This window comes from Mytilus californianus, unplaced genomic scaffold (assembly GCF_021869535.1).
Source record: "Mytilus californianus isolate M0D057914Y unplaced genomic scaffold, xbMytCali1.0.p SCAF_3, whole genome shotgun sequence".
Lineage (NCBI taxonomy): Eukaryota > Metazoa > Mollusca > Bivalvia > Mytilida > Mytilidae > Mytilus > Mytilus californianus.
This window is the reverse complement of record NW_026262679.1, coordinates 132042840-132061966: the sequence shown is the minus strand read 5'-3', so window position 1 is coordinate 132061966 and position 19127 is coordinate 132042840. Positions and strand designations below refer to the sequence as shown.

The 19127-nt window shown below is 34.1% G+C and overlaps 1 protein-coding gene across 1 annotated transcript in view; it reads right to left on the bottom strand.

Moving 5' to 3' along the window:
- Positions 1 to 959: 959 nt before the first annotated feature.
- LOC127733778 (tRNA N(3)-methylcytidine methyltransferase METTL2-like) overlaps positions 960 to 19127 on the bottom strand; it is a 28651-nt gene continuing 10483 nt past the window's right edge. The window contains exons 5-6 of the mRNA XM_052243092.1: positions 18827 to 18892; positions 960 to 1124 (exon numbers count right to left, since the gene is read on the bottom strand). Of these exons, the coding sequence (XP_052099052.1) occupies positions 985 to 1124; positions 18827 to 18892 (206 nt within the window). The 3' untranslated portion in view covers positions 960 to 984. The remainder of the gene's footprint in view (positions 1125 to 18826; positions 18893 to 19127) is intronic.

The window sequence follows — 19127 nt, the reverse complement described above, 5'->3', positions numbered from 1 at the left end:
CATATACCAAATATAGTTGATCTATTGCATACAGTATTAGAAAAACAGACCAAAACACAAAAAATAAAACAACTTAAACCACTGAACCATGAAAATAAGGTCGTCAGATGACACCTGCCAGTTGGATATGTACACCTTATATTTATTCAATACACCAAATATAGTACACCTATTGCTTATAGTATCTGAGATATGGGCATGACCACGAAAACTTAAACTTCTTCACTGATCCATCAAATGATGTCGAGATCAAGCGAAAACTGTCTGACAGGCATGAGTACCTTGCAAGGTATGCACATACCAAATATAGTTATCCTATTACTCATAATAAGAAAGAAATTTCAAGTAGTCACTGAACCATGAAAATGAGGTCAAGGTCAATGAACAATGGACATATGAGACGGAAACTTCATACCATAAGGCATCTATATACAAAGTATGAAGGATCCAGGTGTTCTATCTTCTGAAATATTAAGCTTTTCAGAAGTTTGTTAACGCCGCCGGCAGCCGCCGCCGCCGCCGGATCACTATACCATTGTCTCGCTTTCTGCGACAGAAGTCGCAGGTGCGACAAAAAATATTTCTGTCATTGAGTGTGCATCTGCAGGATGAACACAGGACTGTTTCTTACTTTATATCTTGTTACAACAAGAATAATGTTTCTGAAATATCATGAAGATTACATTTTGTTCAGAATGATAAAAAAGTTTTCAAGATATATAAAACTATTTTCAAGATGTATTGATTCTATTAACAATCTTAGCCGAATTTGTGAACTGTACAGGTTACAAGTACAATATCTGATTAATATTTACATTTTCATTAGTAAGTATAATTATATTTCAGGCTCCAGCAATACTAAACCACGTAAGTCTTAAAGGGCACGACATGACAAAATATAAAACAAATGCAGAAAAAACAAAAAGTTTCATTTCTGACTATTCAATAAAAGAAAAACAAATATGACAAAATTTAATTCGTAAATCAGCAAGGTTTTACATATTTACATTGTATCCAAACTCTGTACATTTTTAACTGTTTTCCTCTGTTCACTTGTAAACGTCTGTCAATTAAATTCTGTTTCTCTACTAGTCCAGCTTTTTCAAACATTTGTTTTAATTCATCTGCAATAAATTAAATAATATACTTATATTAAAATAGATATGAACATAACTTATGATTAATTTAAAAACATGTGAATCTAAGGAGGAAAATGTACTGCCTTTTGCAAATTATATATGCATACATAACATATACCATGGTTTGGTACACGGGAAAGTCAAAATTTTAAATAACAAGTCCACAACGTCATGTCCTGTACACAAATATGTGCAAGATTATTGGAATTCTGGTAAGCGCTTTGAAAGAAGATACAAGGGAATAAACAGTGAGATTGAAGACGAACCAAGACAACATTCGTGATCCCTCAAAGTCTTTAAGTCAAGATGCTGTGACACAATAACACAAATAAAACTTTAAACTTTGTGCCAATGATCCACATGGCATCCACTGGCCTGATTTTCCTGATTTTCTAAAATCAATTAAATCACAGTTCCACCTCAGTTCCCCCAAAAGTTGGCAGGAAGCCTTGTTCAACCAGAATGTGTCAAGCTGGTTTTGCCACTTTGAACTTAAAATCACGATAAAATATACAACTTGTTCAATACTTAAATATTATTTCTGAAGGAAATCGTGGTCGGAAGACTCCTTGTATAGAAATGGAGACGTAGAATTTTAAACTAAAATTTTTCCAAAAGTAAAGAACCCGATTTAAAACCTTTGTATGATTTTTAAAGTCAATTGATAATCAAATAAATTTGATAAAAAGAAAGATTATATTGGAAAAGGACCAAATCGTTGCCGGTATTCCATTGAGTTAAAATACAGACTGCAAGTAGTTTGAAAAAAAAATGACTTAATTTTCTCCCAATATACAAAAGCCGGTCTATAATTTTAACAGGATTGCTGAATCAAATAGTATTTACCATAATATCACAGAAATGTTGCTTTTGTTTATAGTTACTAAGAAGTGCGCAATGCTTTACTGTGCAGAAAAAAATCATTTGATGAAATGAATGAAAATATTTATTTAATATCAAATGCTAATTAAATACTCAATAAATTTATCTCAGTTAACCCAACTAGTGTACCATTTAGTTCTAACATTTTTATGATATTTTATAATTTATTACTGAATCAAATTATACATTTCATATTCATCCTTTCATATCTTATTATTTTAGTTACTACTAATTGAATTTTTTACTATAAAAATAAATAAGCTTTATAAGCATAGGCGGCTTTTAAATTCGTGCAATTTCCTGTACATTTTCTATGTGAGAATACGTATGTTATTACGTCACAGTAAGAACTGATTGTTCAATGACAGCAAGTTGCACACTGGTCATTCGTGACTCATTCATAAACAAGAATGTGTCCATAGTACACGGATGCACCACTCGCACTATCATTTCCTATGTTAAGTGGACCGTGAAATTGGGGTCAAAACTCTAATTTGGCATTACAATTAGAAAGATCATATCATAGGAAACATTTGTACTTAGTTTCAAGTTGATTGGACTTCAACTTCATCAAAAATTACCTTGACCAAAAACTTTAACCGAAAACTTAAACCTGAAGCGGGACAGACGGAGGGACGGACAAACGGACGGACGAACGAACGAATGGACGCAGAGTCCGAAAAACATAATGCCCCTGGGGCAGAGTGTAGAGATGTGTTGTCAACCAAATTATTAATTATGCTGTCATACTCATTAATAATCATTCTGACAAATGGTTAATTGAAAGATAACTGGATATATTTGATTCCGTAAACAGACAGAAGGTCACAAAGTCTATAAGACAAAAAGTTAGTTACTTAAATCACAATTGTTTGAATATTTTCTAGAAATGTCTTGAAATAATTCCATTTAAAAAAATCGTTAGGGTTCCGCGGAACACAGTATCTCGTCTATTTTTGCTGTTGTCTACGACGACGGAATGTAGGATCGCTATGTCTCCCTTTTGCGACAAAAGTCCAAGGCTCAACAAAAATTGGGAAATAATTATTAAAAATTTTCCTCTAGATACTATCTTTTGAATGTAAGAAGCTTCTGTCCAAGTTTGGTTAAAAAACCAGGATGGTTTATGAATCTAATAAATGTTTAAAAGAAGCTTTAACTGCAGACTGTATGTAATGTTAAATGGAAGAAAAACTAAGTCCATTTATAAGATATATACGGAAAAACAGGATTTTTTTTTACAAAATTTACTTCTGGATACTATCTTATGATCATAAACAAGCTTCTGTCCAAGTTTGGTAGAAATCCAGGATTTTTTAAGAAAGCTATTAAAATTTTAAAAACTTTAACCACACAGTGAATGTAATGTTAACTGGCAGAAAACTAAGTACCTTTATAAGTAAAACACGGATTAACATTTTTTTTTTAAAATTTACTTCTGGATACTATCTTATCATCATAAACAAGCTTCTGTCCAAGTTTGGTAGAAATCCAGGAAAGTTTCAGAAGTTATTATTTTCAAAAACTTTAACCACAGAAAGAATATTTGTGGACGCCGCCGACGACGGAATGTAGTATCGCTATGTCTCGCTTTTGAGACTAAAGTCGCAGGCTCGACAAAAATGAATTCATTATACAGTAAAAGAAAAAGTTCATCTACATATTTGCATCATGATTTGTCAAATCTTAATCATACAAATGTAGAATGTTCTGCAGAACTTATCGAATGTTTAAAAACATTGATAAGCAACTGTTTCCAACTAGTTCTGTAGAAACTGACGCCGATATTGACAACCTAAACTCACAATAAAATTGTAAAGCAAACAAATTCCGATGAAAACAATATATGGTCAAATATGAGGTATTATTTAATAAACAAACCCCGGTATTTAATCCTGACAGAAGTCAACAAAGTTTGGCACGATGCGGCAATTGTAAATGACAGATAAAGAACTTGTGGCTGATTCAGTTTGTACTTTGAAAACTGTAAAGCAAAAAAAAAAAAAATAGTACACATGCTGAAATGACAATACTTGATTTAATGTTGAAAGTCTTAAAGAAAGGTTTCAAGGTTTGAAATTAGCGGTCGCCCACTCGCCATTGGCAAGTAAATATATGTGTGGGCCAATAAAAATTACATCTCTGTCGCCCACTTGACGAGTGAATATCAAATTCCAGTGTGGGCCAATATAAAAATCCAATTTCGACGCACACTTTTTCAGTGTAAATAAAAATTCAAAAAACATAAATTTTAACAATATATTTCTTTGTTCACTAAAATTTTGCGCATGCTTCTGCTTCTTGATATGGAAATAGTACTCCTGTATTCGGAGCACTTCCGTTTGGTGTCCTTCGGCTGTTCCATTTAACCAGTTAATCGGAACAGCCGACTGACACAAAACGGAAGTGCGGCATGATTTTCAATTTTAATACTTCACCTTGCGTAATTAAACTTTTGTGATTATTCTATTTTTAATAAAATGCTCCGCAGGGCGCAGCTTGATACGACCGCAGAGGTCGAACCCTGAACAGTTGGGGCAAGTATGGACACAACATTCAAGCTTGATACAGCTTTGCATTTGGATTGTGATTAAATATTTGACACAACATAGGTTTCTGACACAGAATGAATGTGGTCTAAGAACTTAAAAATCTTAAATTGGACATTCACCTATTATGGTCCAATATCCAAAATCTAAATACATGGTTAGATTCAGCATATCAAAGAACCCCAAGAATTCAATTTTTGATGAAATCAAACAAAGTTTAATTTTGGACCCTTTTGACCTCAATGTGGACAAAGTTGATAACGGGGCCCAAAAATCAAAAATCTAAATACATGGTTAGATTCAGCATATCAAAGAACCCCATATATTCAATTTTTGTTGAAATCAAACAAAGTTTAATTTTGGACCCCGATTTGGACCAACTTGAAAACTGGGCCCATAATCAAAAATCTAAATACATGTTTAGATTCAGCATATCAAAGAACCCTAAGAATTCAATTTTTGTTAAAATCAAACTAAGTTTAATTTTGGACCCTTTGGACCTTAATGTAGACCAATTTGAAAACGGAACCAAAAATTAAAAATCTAAATACACGGTTAGATTCAGCATATCAAAGAACCCCAATAATTCAATTTTTGATGAAATCAAACAAAGTTTAATTTTGGACCCTTTGAACCTCAATGTGGACCAATTTGAAAACGGGGCCCAAAATCCAAAAACTAAATACACGGTTAGATTCAGCATATTAAAGAACCCCAAGAATTCAAGAATAAAACCCCATTGAAATTGGTCAAGAAATAAGCAATTTATACGAAGTATCTTCTTTTGCACAAAAAGGAAAAAAAAAAATCCCCCCCCCCAAAATTATTTGAACCCTCTTATGATTCATTACCCCCAAACTCAATCCCAGCCTTCCCTTTGTGGTATGGTACCTTGCAGTACAATTTCAGAGAGATCCATACACTTGAACACAAGTTATTGTCTGGAAACTAGAAAAATGTGTTTTTTTGGCCCCTTTTTGGCCTCAAATTCCTAAACGTTTAGGGCAATTACCCCCAAACTCAAACCCAGCTTTCCCTTTGTGATATGGAACCTTGTAGTACAATTTCAGAAAGATCCATACACTTACACACAAGTTATTGTCCTGAAACTAGAAAAATGCTTGTTTTTTGCCCCTTTTTTGGCCCCTAATTCCTAAAATTTTGAGGCAATTACCCCCAAAATCAATCCCAGCATACCTTTTGTGATATGGAACCTTGTGGTACAATGTCAGAGAGATCCATACACTAACACACAAGTTATGTCTGGAAGTTACAAAAATGCTTATTTTTGGCCCCTAATTCCTTTACTGTTGGTACCATAACCTCCAAAATCAACCCCAACCTTCCTTTTGTGGTAGTGAACCTTGTGGTAAAATTTCATAGAGATCCATTAACTTAAACTAAAGTAAGAGTGCGAAAACCAATGTGTCTTCGGACGACGCCGGACGACGCCAGACGACGACGACGACGACGACGACGACGACAACGACGACGACGACGACGACGACGCCAACGTCATACCAATATACGACCACAAAAATTTTTTTTGCGGTCGTATAATAAAATGATGAATAAAGTTAAGCAGTGATTGATCTAAAGATGAAAATTTTTCTGTCCCTGTTGTTTTTTCTCGTACGGAAATTTTACACCCTTCTCCCGATTTTGCAATTATGATACTGCAATCATAATATCCGGTCAGTGAAATTTCTCGCCAGACCAATTTGAGTTCTTTCTTTACCAACCCCGCACCGCCGAAAAGGAAAGGCGAACAAGACAGAACAAAATATTACAAAAGTTACGATGTCTCTAAAAGGTCGAGACAATTTCAAAAGGAATGGCAACAAGAAAGGCCATGGTTGTCCGACTCGATTGAAAATAGTATGATCTGCGCTTACTATTCTACCCAGGGTTATGATAATTTTTTTACAATTGGTTGCAAGTCGTATAAACTGGACAGCATTGTCAAGCATGAGGCCTCTAAACTACACAAAAAAGCTGCAGAAATAGAAATTAATAAGGCCAACCAGTTGAGCAATCTGATGCAAGAAAAATAATTTTAAGCCTAAACAAAGATATATACAACAAGCTTGATAAAATGTTTCGCACATGCCACTCAATTGTTTTACATGATCGTCCGATTACTGATTTTATTTGGTCATGTGAGGTTGATGAGATGAAAGGATTAAGTATCGGTGAAACGTATCGCAACACTAATTCAGCCAAAGCATTCGTAAAGTCAATGGCAGAAGTTCAGTTTAAAAATATAGAAAAAGTCTTGTCACAGGCCAAATTTATAACTGTCATATGTGATGGATCTACTGATAAAGCTGTTCTTGGACAGGAAATGTGGTTTGCCAGATCATGTTCTCAAGGTATTATTCAAACTCATCTTCTAGGAGTAAAAGCAGCTGAAAGAGCTGATGCTGAAAACATCGTTAGTGGATTGAAATTGTAATGTTACTATATGTTTATTTTTTTTCTTCATGAGATTTGGAAATAAATATCAATTTAATATATGATTTAAATTTGAAATATTTTGTCTTTTATAAAATGTTAGTAGAATCTGATTTGAGTAACCTGCATATGGCCCCAGACAAATGTATAGATATGCCATTCATACTTTCAAAATAGGTAAGTGTAGAACATGAATAGCATGCAGTTAGCCCCACATTCGACTTTTCTGTTACCTGAGTTACTATGTGACTTCTCTTTTGTTAACTCATTTGTCACATGACTTTTTGTGTGCTTCATTCTAATGTTTCAATTGATAATGGATGGATTAAGTGTTGAAGAGTTCTTGATACAAATTGGTCAAGAATTTCAATCGTTTTCGTCAGTATTTAGGCAAAATGGATTTGATACTATTGAAAGTTTGAGATGCATTCGTGTTAATGAAGATATAGAAATAATGTTTAAAGAGGCTAACATTTGTGTGCTGTTAGGCAAAAAAAAGACAGTTACAAAATGCATTAATGAATCTGAAATATGTAAGTGAGTCGTGTTAGTTGTCAGCTAGTACCAAACAAAAGCCTGCAGAAAAGCCCAGTATGGGCAAAATTTCAGACGCCAACAAAGCAGCAATTAACTCACCTAAACGCCAGCTGGACAATTCAAAAGCTGAACTTAATACAATGACTCTAGTAGAAAAGGCCAAAGACCAAGCAAGAAGATGTACAAATTGCCATGAAACAGGGCACAAGGCAGATGGAAACAAAAACAACCAACCCTGCGCAAAACTGTCCTGCATGTCAATAAGTAACTGTGGTCAGGTTGACAAGCATCTTGAATACACAATCGAAAAAAGAAGAAAACAAAGAGAGGTTGGATAACTCAAGCAGAAAATGAAAAAAACTGACAGAGGAGCAGAAAATGCTAGAGACATACGCACTGACTAGAAACCATGATTTTATCAGCAATATGAGGCAGAGATTAAGAGCTTCGAATCCTAGAAAATATATTGATGGTTCTATACTGATGAGGGACTTATTTGCCTTAAAAACGTATTTTACAGGTGAGACACCAACTGAAAATTGAAGAGACAGTTTGGATTTTACAGAAGCACTTAATTCCATTAATAAGAAAAGAGAAAATTTCCAGGTTAATCCCGTCAAAAGAAACCTGAAAATTGATGATGATGACATTTCTACAAACATGAAGACCGCCAAAGTAGCTTTCCCCATGTGTCAACCTCAACCTCAACCTCAGTTTCCGTATCCCTATCTATATCCAATGTATCATCAAATGCCTTTCTTTCCAAATGTTAATTCCGGGCAAATGTCTTCCACATTCAACCCCCAGATACAAGGATTTCCTACCAGTAATTCGTATATTAACGCGAGTGTGAAACCAGAATCAAAATCACCACAAAAAAATCCGATGGAAATATTAGCTGAAGCAGCACTCAAACATAGTCCATCATGATGATGATGATGATGATGATGATGATTGATGATGATGATGATGATGATGATGATGATGATGATGATGATGATGATGATGATGATGATGATGATGATGATGATGATGATGATGATGATGATATCCTGTACTCAGCTTGAAATAAATCTTGATCACAAAATTAAATATACTAGTTGTATGATTAAATTTGTTTCATTAGGAATTTACATGTGTTGCTAACAAAGTATTGCAATATGAATTCAGAATTATAGAGAAATAATTTATGAATTTTAGAATATTTTAAATTCTTTTACGGGGTCTTTTATAGTTTGCTATTCGGTATAAGTTTTGCTCATTGTTGAAAGCTGTAAAGTGATCTATAGTTGCTAACTTCTATGTTATTTGGTCTCTGGTTGAGTTGTTCCATTGACAATCATACCACACCTTATTTTCGTATGCCTTTTTATGCATCTAGGGGGACCATTGATATAGACAAATATTATAGGTGATTTAAAAGGGTGTATCTGAGTGGACAGTATCAAATGCAATTCATTTTTTTTTTTGCAGTTATATGAAGAATGAATAAAAATGTCAATCGAATTCCAAAAAATATTTTATCTTTCATAAACATAAAATGCATTTACTTTTATATTACTAGTAGATGTGTTTGTACTCTGAGTAATTTTCGAAGTGGAATAACATCCGTTTTTTGTCCATTTGTAATGAGGAACCTTAACATGTACTAACATGACTTGGGACACCAGTAAAGCTTTTGAAAGACTCGAGTCCATCACTGATCTTTGATTTGGTTCATGTTAATCAATCTTTTATTATCTGTTTAGAGTGTTGTGGATTATTTACCTTTAATCCTTTTTCTCTAGATCATGGTGTTTTATATTTATTCCACTCAACATTATCGTAACCGCATTGTAACTAAATGAAACATGAGCATATTTATGAAATGTCTTACTATTCTATGCTATGTTTATTCATGCTTATTGAAGTACTCGAGTATTCATGAAAGAGAAACCATAAAAAAACAAGAAATGATTGTAACAGGATGCTGTTACGAAGTCTCCCAAACGAAGCTCCCATAATTCGTCATTCCCAGAGTCGCCTGACATCACAAAGTCCAGTAAAAATTGATTTGGTCCTGTATAGTTATATGCATTAGTGATGCCTGGGGACTGACCATGTATATCATTCAAACCTTCTTGACATGACGAATAGGACTATATATGATTTAGGGGTGGGGATCTCGACCATTTACAAGATAATAGATCATTGGGGGTGGGGGGACCCTATATATATTTTTCGAATCTTTGTGACATGACAAAGAGGAATATATATGGTTTAGGGGTGGGGATCTCAACCATTTACAAGATATTTGAACATTCTCAAATGGCAGGGGGTGGAGGTGATCCCTGGGGACTGACCCTATATATCATTCAAATCCTCTTGACATGACGAATAGGAATACATATGGTTTAGGGGTGGGGATCTGGACCATTTACAAGATATTAGATCATCGGGGCGGGGGGACTCCTGGGGACTGACCTTATATATCATTGGATTCTTTGTGACATGACGAACAGGAATATATGTGGTTTAGGGGAGGGATCTCAACCATTTCCAAGATATTAGAACTTTCTCAAATGGCAGAGGGTGGGGGGTGACCCCTGGGGACTAATCCTTTATTTCATTTGATGGACTGTATCATGACAAACAAGAATATATATGGTTTAGGGTTGGGGATCTTGACCACTTAAAAGATATAAGAACTTTGTCAAATTGCAGGGGGTGGGGTAGACCCCCGGGGACTAACCCTTTATTTCATTTGATGTGCTTTATCATAACAAACTAGAATATATATGGTTTAGGGGTGGGGATCTTGACCATTTACAAGATATTAGAACTTTCTCAAATGACAGGGGGTCGGGATGACCCCTGGGGACTAACCCTGTATATCATTCAAACCATTTTCGCATGACAAACCAGAATATATATGGTTTAGGTGTAGGGATCTTGACCACTTACAAGATATTAGAACTTTCTTAAATGGCAGGGGGTGGGGGTGACCCTGGGGACTAACCCTGTTTTTCATTTGAGGTTCTTTATCATGACAAACCACAATATATATGGTTTAGGGGTGGGGATCTTGACCACTTAGTAGATATTAAAACTTTCTCAAATGGCAGGATGTCGGGATGACCCCTGGGGACTAACCCTGTATATCATTCAAACCATCTTCGCATGATAAACCAGAATATATATGGTTTAGGGGTGGGGATCTTTACCACTTACAAGATATTAGAACTTTCTAAAATGGCAGGGGGTGGGGGTGACCCCTGGGGACTAACCCTGTATTTCATTTGATGTGCTTTATGACAAACCACAATAATATATGGTTTAGGGGTGGGGATCTTGACCCCTTAGAAGATATTTAATTTTTCTCAAATGGCAGGGGGTGGGGATAACCCCTGAGGACTAACCTTTTGTTTCATTTAATGTGCTTGATCATTTAGAACATTTTTAATTAAAAATATTGGGTCTTTCACAAACGGTTTTCAATCTATAATCATTTGAAAAATTTTAAAGTAAAATCCCATAGGGTTCTATAGTAAAACCCTCCTTTCTTTTTGCCCCTCAAAGTACCCCTTTACAAACCTCATTGCACAAACAAAACCCTGATTGCACCACTAGACATGTTAGTCTAACATATTGTAGAACCCTAAGTTAATCTGACAAGTGGTTTTGGAGAACGGGTGCGGACAAGTTCATTTAAAAAAGTGGCGGAAGAGGAAGAGGGAAGAGGGAAGAAAAATAATAATAAGAAGAAGAACTGAGCAAAAACAAAGTCTTCTTAAACTTCGTTTGGGAGACTTAACAATAAAAACAGAGCAGACATCAGAAGTCAATATAATAAAATAACAGAAAAGTGTCATTACCATACACAATGATGCATAACTCTAAACAATAGTCTTGTCAAGGTTGGTGTTTTTTAAACTTTGAATTCTTATTATCAAACAAGGTACAAAAACTAAAGAAAAAACATAGATATAATCACCATGCAGGTCAAAGGGTAATTATTGGTTATTGGACATAGGGCATAAACTTCTATCAACTATAGAGATACTTCGAGCACAACTTCCAAAACAATACTCTTCAATCCTACATAAAACAAGAGTGCACACGCTGAAATGTCTCGCCTACAACGCTGACCATTGATTTTATATTGATGGTCCTAAATATAAAGTTTTATTAAAAGTATCACATCAACATTTATGATCTAAGAACATGAGGTCAAGGTCAGATAAACAAAGCCTACAATACACTATTAATGTAATCCTTCAATCCACCGAATATAAATGACCTATTACTTAAGATATAAAAGAAACAGACCAAACCATGGAACTTTAATATTGACCAATGAACCAAGAAAATGAGATCAGTGTCAAATGAACCCTGCCAGACAAACATGTATGCAGACATGTAGGCCGTACACTTACCTGTCTTTTTCTCATCAACAATCACACCACATCTTCTTTTTTGTATGTATACCTAAAATCATTCCATGGATCAAATTTAGTTGACCTATTGCTTATAGTATCTAAGAAAAGAAAATATTCAGCAAAACTGAACATTGACCAACGAACGATGAAATGGGACTAAGGTCAGACGGTTCCTGCCAGACAGACATACAATTATTCCATAAACCAAATATAGTTGACATTTTGCTTAACATTTAAGAAAAACAGACGGCCGGCAAAACACAAAAACTTAGCATTGAGCAATGAACCATGAAAATGAGGCCATGGCCAAATAAACCTGTCTGACTGACACGAACATCGTAAAATATTTCTATACACCAAATACAGTTGACCTATTGCATATAGTATTAGAAAAAAACAGATCAAAACACAAAAACTGAACATTGAGAATTGCACCATGAAAATGAGGTCATGGTCAGATGACACCTTACAGTTGGTAAGATACACCTTACAATCAGTACATACACACCCGAGGCCAGGGGGTTCGGGGGTCACAGTAATGTTAAAGTTCAGTTCGCGAGTCCCAGTAACATATGGGATTCAATAACCTTTATGGGTTGATCAACATTAATTACCCCATTTCAGTTTTCTAAGATCAGGCGTATGTTAATGTATGTCAAAACTTTATCACTATTACAATTCGATCAAATGTTGTACTGAAAATGCATGAAATTTTTGCAAATGGACATAAAGCAAACAATCAACAAACAGATTAATTCTTTCACGATTCACAGAGAAAAAAACGGAACCATTTAGAATGAGATTTTACATGTAAAGTTTCAATCAGTTCAAGTTTGATTTATGCTTGAATTCTTTCAATAGTTCATAATTTCAGTTCAGTACTTTTAAAAAAATAATTACAAACGTTTTCAAGGTGCATTGCAAGCACTTTATATCAATCAAAACAATACAACAACAAAATACAGGAGAATGATGAGATTAAAACACAAAGATTTCACCAAATAAATGTTTACACATTCTGTAGCACTTCCCCGAAAATATATATGAAAAGCAAAGATATATATATGTAATGGGAATATGACAGGTTTTTTATCGATTGTACCATTGTAATGTACATACACATAACTGGATTTATAAATGAACAGAGTAATTGATTGAAATAAAATTGTCAAATCATACACACCTACAACATGCTTGTGAATTAGCTTATAATTATCACTAAATTTTAAATTTAGATTGAAAACTTATTTTTAAACTGACTTGTAAAACTAGTTTTACAATGTTAATATTCTGTCACTAGTTCTGATTGGTTCTCTGCTTAACTATTGACTCCACCCAAAGGCTTGTTGTACATTACCTAATAATCTTTTCATGGTAGAGCTAGCATGGAAGCTAACCAAAGAATCTACCTGTAGCTTCATACTCGTTGGAATCTGCTGTAAAACTTCTTAGAACTTGTTTATGGGAAATTTTCAACACATGTCTATAATCATATTGGGGATGGGGTTTATATTTATTTTTATTAAGTATTTTCATCAACTATTTATGGACATTAAGCAACCAACAATCAATCAATCATCAACTATTTGATCAACCTGAAGTAACCATACAAAAAATGCCATGAATATTAAAAGGGATGCATATCATCTGTTTTTAATTTAACTTAGTGTTCAGAATGCATGAATTTGATGAATAAAAATCATTTTATTTCATTTTAGCTTAATATTAAGTGGTGTAATTCCTGACTGGGTTTTCCTCAAAGTTAAATTTGGAGATGAAGCACCTAACAATTTTGGCCATTATGGACCTCATTTTGTCTTTGTCGCTTTCATCAGCTGAGGCAGAGAGAGGATTCTCACACCTAAAACTGATAAAAACAAATATAAGGAGTAAAATGGGACATGACTTACTGAACCACTCTCTTGTGATCAAACTTGAATCTCCAGATGTAAAACACTTTGATCCCCATAAATTTGGTGACTATGTTGAACGAATCTATCCCATCGAACTAGAGATAAAGGATACTACAGAAACAGTTAAGTCTGCCTCATATCTTGACTTACATATAGAAATTGACAATGAGGGTCGGTTGAAAACAAAACTTTACGACAAAAGAGATGATTTCAGCTTCCCAATTGTGAACTTTCCATTTCTATGTAGCAACATTCCAGCAGCGCCTGCATACGGAGTATATATCTCCCAATTGATACAATATTCCCAGGCTTGTATTTCCTATCATGATTTCCTTCATAGAAGATTGCTGCTCACAAGGAAGCTTTTAAACGAAGAGTTCCAAATGGTGAAGTTGAAATCATCCCTTCGTAAATTTTACGGACGCCATCACTAGTTGGTTGACCGTTATGGAATAACCGTTTCACAGATGATATCGGATATGTTCCTTATGTCGTAACTACAATACCCTTCCCTTTTCACGAATGTGACCCACCGAATTAGACTATTTACCGGATTTGTAATAACATAAGCAACACGACAGGTGCCACAAGTGGAGCAGGATCTGCTTACCCTTCCGGAGCACCCCCAGTTTTTGGTGGGGTTCGTGTTGCTTAGTCGTTAGTTTTGTATGTTGTGTCATCTGTACTATTATTTGTTTGTATGTCTTTTTATTTTTGGCAATGGCGTTGTCAGTTTGTTTTCGATCTATGAGTTTGACTGTCCCTCTGGTATCTTTCGTCCCTCTTCTATTATGCACTGGAACACTTCTGGAAGCAAAGCTAGGAGGCCTCTGTCTAAACCATTAGGTATTAGGGAAATAAAAAAAAACCTACTAGTAATGTTGAGATGGACATCTCAGAAGTGGATGATGAAACAGAAGTTGAATTGGAACAAGATATTCATGATGAAAACTCATCTGATGTGGATGAACCAACTGATGATGAAACTGATGAATCAGAAAATGAACTCTCTGTTTTCAATGACCTTCTGGAATATGAATATGAATGTGAATTTTGAATGTTTTAATGTTTAAATAAAATTACATGTCTGCAACTCTAGTTTTTGGTACAATTTGAATATGACAGGGAACAACAGGGACCCAATGATTAAATGCCATTATGGTAAACAAATAATTTACAATTGAGGATTAATGACCAGACCAAGAAAAAAAAACTAAATGGTGAAATTTCATATTTTTTTTAGAAATTTCAAAACTTTTCTATATAAAATCATGACTTTCAAATACACAATTTTGCTGCCAGGAGAGTGCCAGAATGCAGGATTTTGCACCATTTACCCCAAGAGCTTCTAGGGGCCTTAAGCGGCCCACAAACCCCTCGCCGTAAGGCACCACGCTTATGCGAGGTGGCAAGCGCCCTGACGTGCACCTGTGGCCCCTACTCCTTAATAAGTGGACTAATTCAAAAAAAATTTTGGTAGCCTACTTGGCTACTGCTCTATTTTCTTAGCTTCAAACCCTGCCGGTTTTACTACAAGTATCACCTAGTTGTAACATTTTAAAAGATGCATGACAATGAAGTCTAGGTAAAAAAAACCTTGTCAGACATACTTGCACACAATAAAATTATTCCATTCTCAAATTATAATTGACATTTTCTTATAGTATCAAAGAAACAGACCAAACCGTGAAAACTTAACATTGACCAATGAAGGTCAAAGTCATATGAGACATGCCAGACATGTACACCTTACTATCATTACATACACCATTTAAAGTTGACTCATTGCTTATAGAATTTAAAAACAGACCAAAACACAAAAACTTAACATTGACCAATGAAACATGAAAATGAGGACAAGGTAAAATGTACCCTTCCAGACTGACATAGATATAGGAAGATGTGGTATGAGTGCCAATGAGACAACTCTCCATCCAAGTTACAAATTATAAAAGTAAACCATTATAGGTCAAGGTGACATGTTCACCATACAATCACTTCATACACCACATATACTTTACTTTTTTTTATATTATCTGAGGAACGTACCTTAACAAGTAACTTTCACCTTGATCACTTATGGATGAAATGTGATCGAGTACCTTGTCTGACGAACATGTAGACCTTGCAAGGAACCCATATACCAAATGAAGTTATACAATATACATATACATATACAGACATAAACACAAAGAATTAGTAAAAATCTTCATTAAAGGGCAACAACTCCCATAAGGATTCAAATGATGATTTCCACCAGGTTGACAGATTTGTAGAAATCTCCTCTTGCTAATAAAGTTTCTATCTATCCAACTATTAAAATTTCAAGATAATAGGTATACCTTAAAATCAAAGTGCTTGCTAGCACTCTCTACAAAGTCATTGAATTCAGATATGACTAATTTTTGTCTGATTTGTCTGATTTTTTCTGAACTCTATCTGAATAAATTCTGGAAATGTATATTCTGAACTGTCTGAATGTGATCTTAGTCACACATATAGGATTTGACTAGGACTTCAAGAGTTCATTTTAATATGTACAAGACCGAAACTCAACAATTTGCATGGTCTCTACAATACATGGAAAATTCTTATGACTACTACTTTTAATGGAATTTAAGAATTTAATAAAATTCCCATGTTGTTTTATTTGTATTTAAAGTGATAAAACAGTACATATATAAAAATAAATATAAGCTGTACAAATGTAAATTTACTGGTTGTACATCTTGAACAGTGAACTAAATCCTTATCACATTTATTTTTTAAATGTTCACTTCAAACCTTATCAATAATGCTTTCCCATTTTTTAACTTGCTTAATTTAAGGAATTTAATAAACTTATTATCTTAACTCGGTTAATTACATATAATCTAAACTCTCATTATAATCATTGTCAATTTTCAAATCCTGAGTATTACCTATTCTAAAATCATATCTGCATGAGACAAATTTAGAAAGTTAAGGAAAATTTAGAATTAAAATAAAACGTTTGGACAACAGTAAAACAGTATTAATACTTTTCAGAATGTTAGACAAAATTCAGAAAAAATGGCCATTTAGAATCTGGTAACTTTGTAGTCATGGTAGTGGCTGAAGGATTAAGATTGCTCTCATTTTGAACTGTGAACCAACAGTGAAATATTGTATTGTATATATGCAATAGAAGGTATATCTTGAATTAAAGATATTGGTTCAACTATAATTAAGAACAAATGCAGATAACTCCAGTTTAAATATGTCCTTTAAAAAGGCTATTTGTATGACAGAATGATTTACTTACGCTATTTTCATTAAGATAGTTTTCTTGACAAGTATGGTAATATATATACACAAAATTTTGTTACTTGAACTCGGTTTTGAATGCTATTTTTAACATAGAAGTTGGTAAAAATCGTCATTTTCACGTAAATAACTCCTATAAAGAGTAGTTTGACAACTTTTGACAAAATGGACACAGTATTTGATTGCACTGTCAGATTTTCTCTATCACAAAAAGTTTTCAGATAATAGACACATCTTGCATTTTACGCATATGTCTATTTTAGCCATGTGGGCCATGTTGGTAGGCAGGCTTGATCATCAGACTAATATCTTTAACTAGATATTTTAGAGACTTAAGTTCCAATTGGCCCAGTAGTTTCAGAAGGGAAGATACAAGTAAAAGTTAACGGACAACAATGGCAGATGACATCAACAGACAAAGAGAGGCACTAGGTAATAACAATAACTTACACTGGCTCTTTGGGTAATTTGAGCTAAAACAGGGATCCTATCAGTCAGGTTTTGCACAAATGAAACAGGTTGCATGTACAGTGCAAAACTTAACCCCGCCACATTCTTTATGTGCCTGTCCCAAGTCCGGAACCTGTAGTTCTGTGGTTGACGTTGGTTCATGGCTGTCATATTTGTTTATCGTAAATTGTTTTGTTATAAATTAGGCCGTTAGTTTTCTGAATTGAATAGTTTCATATTTTTCATGTTGGGCCTTTTATAGCTGACCATACGGTATGGGTTTTTTCTCATTGTTGAAGTCCGTACGGTTGCCTATAATTGCTTACATCCACTTCATTTAAACTTTGGTGGATAGTTGTCTCATTGCCAAACATACCACATCTCCTTATTTTTATAAAGTACTTTAAGCAATATTATGCTAGCCATAAAACCAGGAGCAACCCACCATTTTTTCTAAGAATGTCCTGTATCAAGTCAGGAATATGGCAGTTGTTATCTACAGTCTGTTTCTATGTATGTTGGCGTTTGTTTTTATTGTAGTTCAGTGTTTCTGTTGTTCCGTTGTTTTCCTCTTATATTATTATATATAGTTGATGTGTTTCCCTCAGTTTTAGTTTGTTACCCGGATTTGTTTTTGCTTAATTAAATTATGACTATTGAACAGCAGTATACTACTGTTGCCTTTATAAATCATATTTCATTTTGCTTTTTCTTTGTTGATATAGTTCTTTTAAAGTGATTAATATTATAACACAATGTTGACTGCTTTACCCCAAATTTTGACATTTTTACCTATTATGTCTGTTTGGTTTGTTCACACATTGTTGTCAATATAATGGAATTTGATGCGACTGTCATACAAGTGAGAGGTTTAGCTAGCTATAAAACCAGGTTTAATCCATCATTTTCAACATAAGGAAATGCCTGTACCAAGTCAATATAATGACAATTGTTTTCCATTTGTTTGATGTGTTTGAGCTTTTGATTTTGCCTTTTGTTAAGGGACTTCCGTTTTGAATTTTTCTTGAAGTTCGGTATTTGTGTTATTTTTACTTTTTTCATTGATATTAATTAAAGAGAATTTCTAAAGCAAATCAACCTTGTCTGTGGGAGGATGATAAATTAAGTTTTCTCAAAAAAATTAAATCAGCAGTTTTTAATTAAACTATCAAAATAAGTATATTCGTAGGGTAACTTACCTTGAGTAAAGAAATAAGCTCTAGTTCCATCTCCTCTAACATAAAAATTCTCTGATAAACATCTGCCTGTTCACGAATAAATCAATATATTTTTTTTTTCATGATATCACATCAACATTAAAGAAATGAATTACTGTGATATCACATCAACATTAAAACAAGAGGCTGTCAGAGTGACAGCAAACTGGATTTTCCTGTATGAAAACAATATTTGCAAATCTGGACCCCCAAACAGGATCAAGTAAAAAAAAGAAGTTTAGATTCAGCATTTCAAAGAACCCCATTTATTCAATTTTTGTTG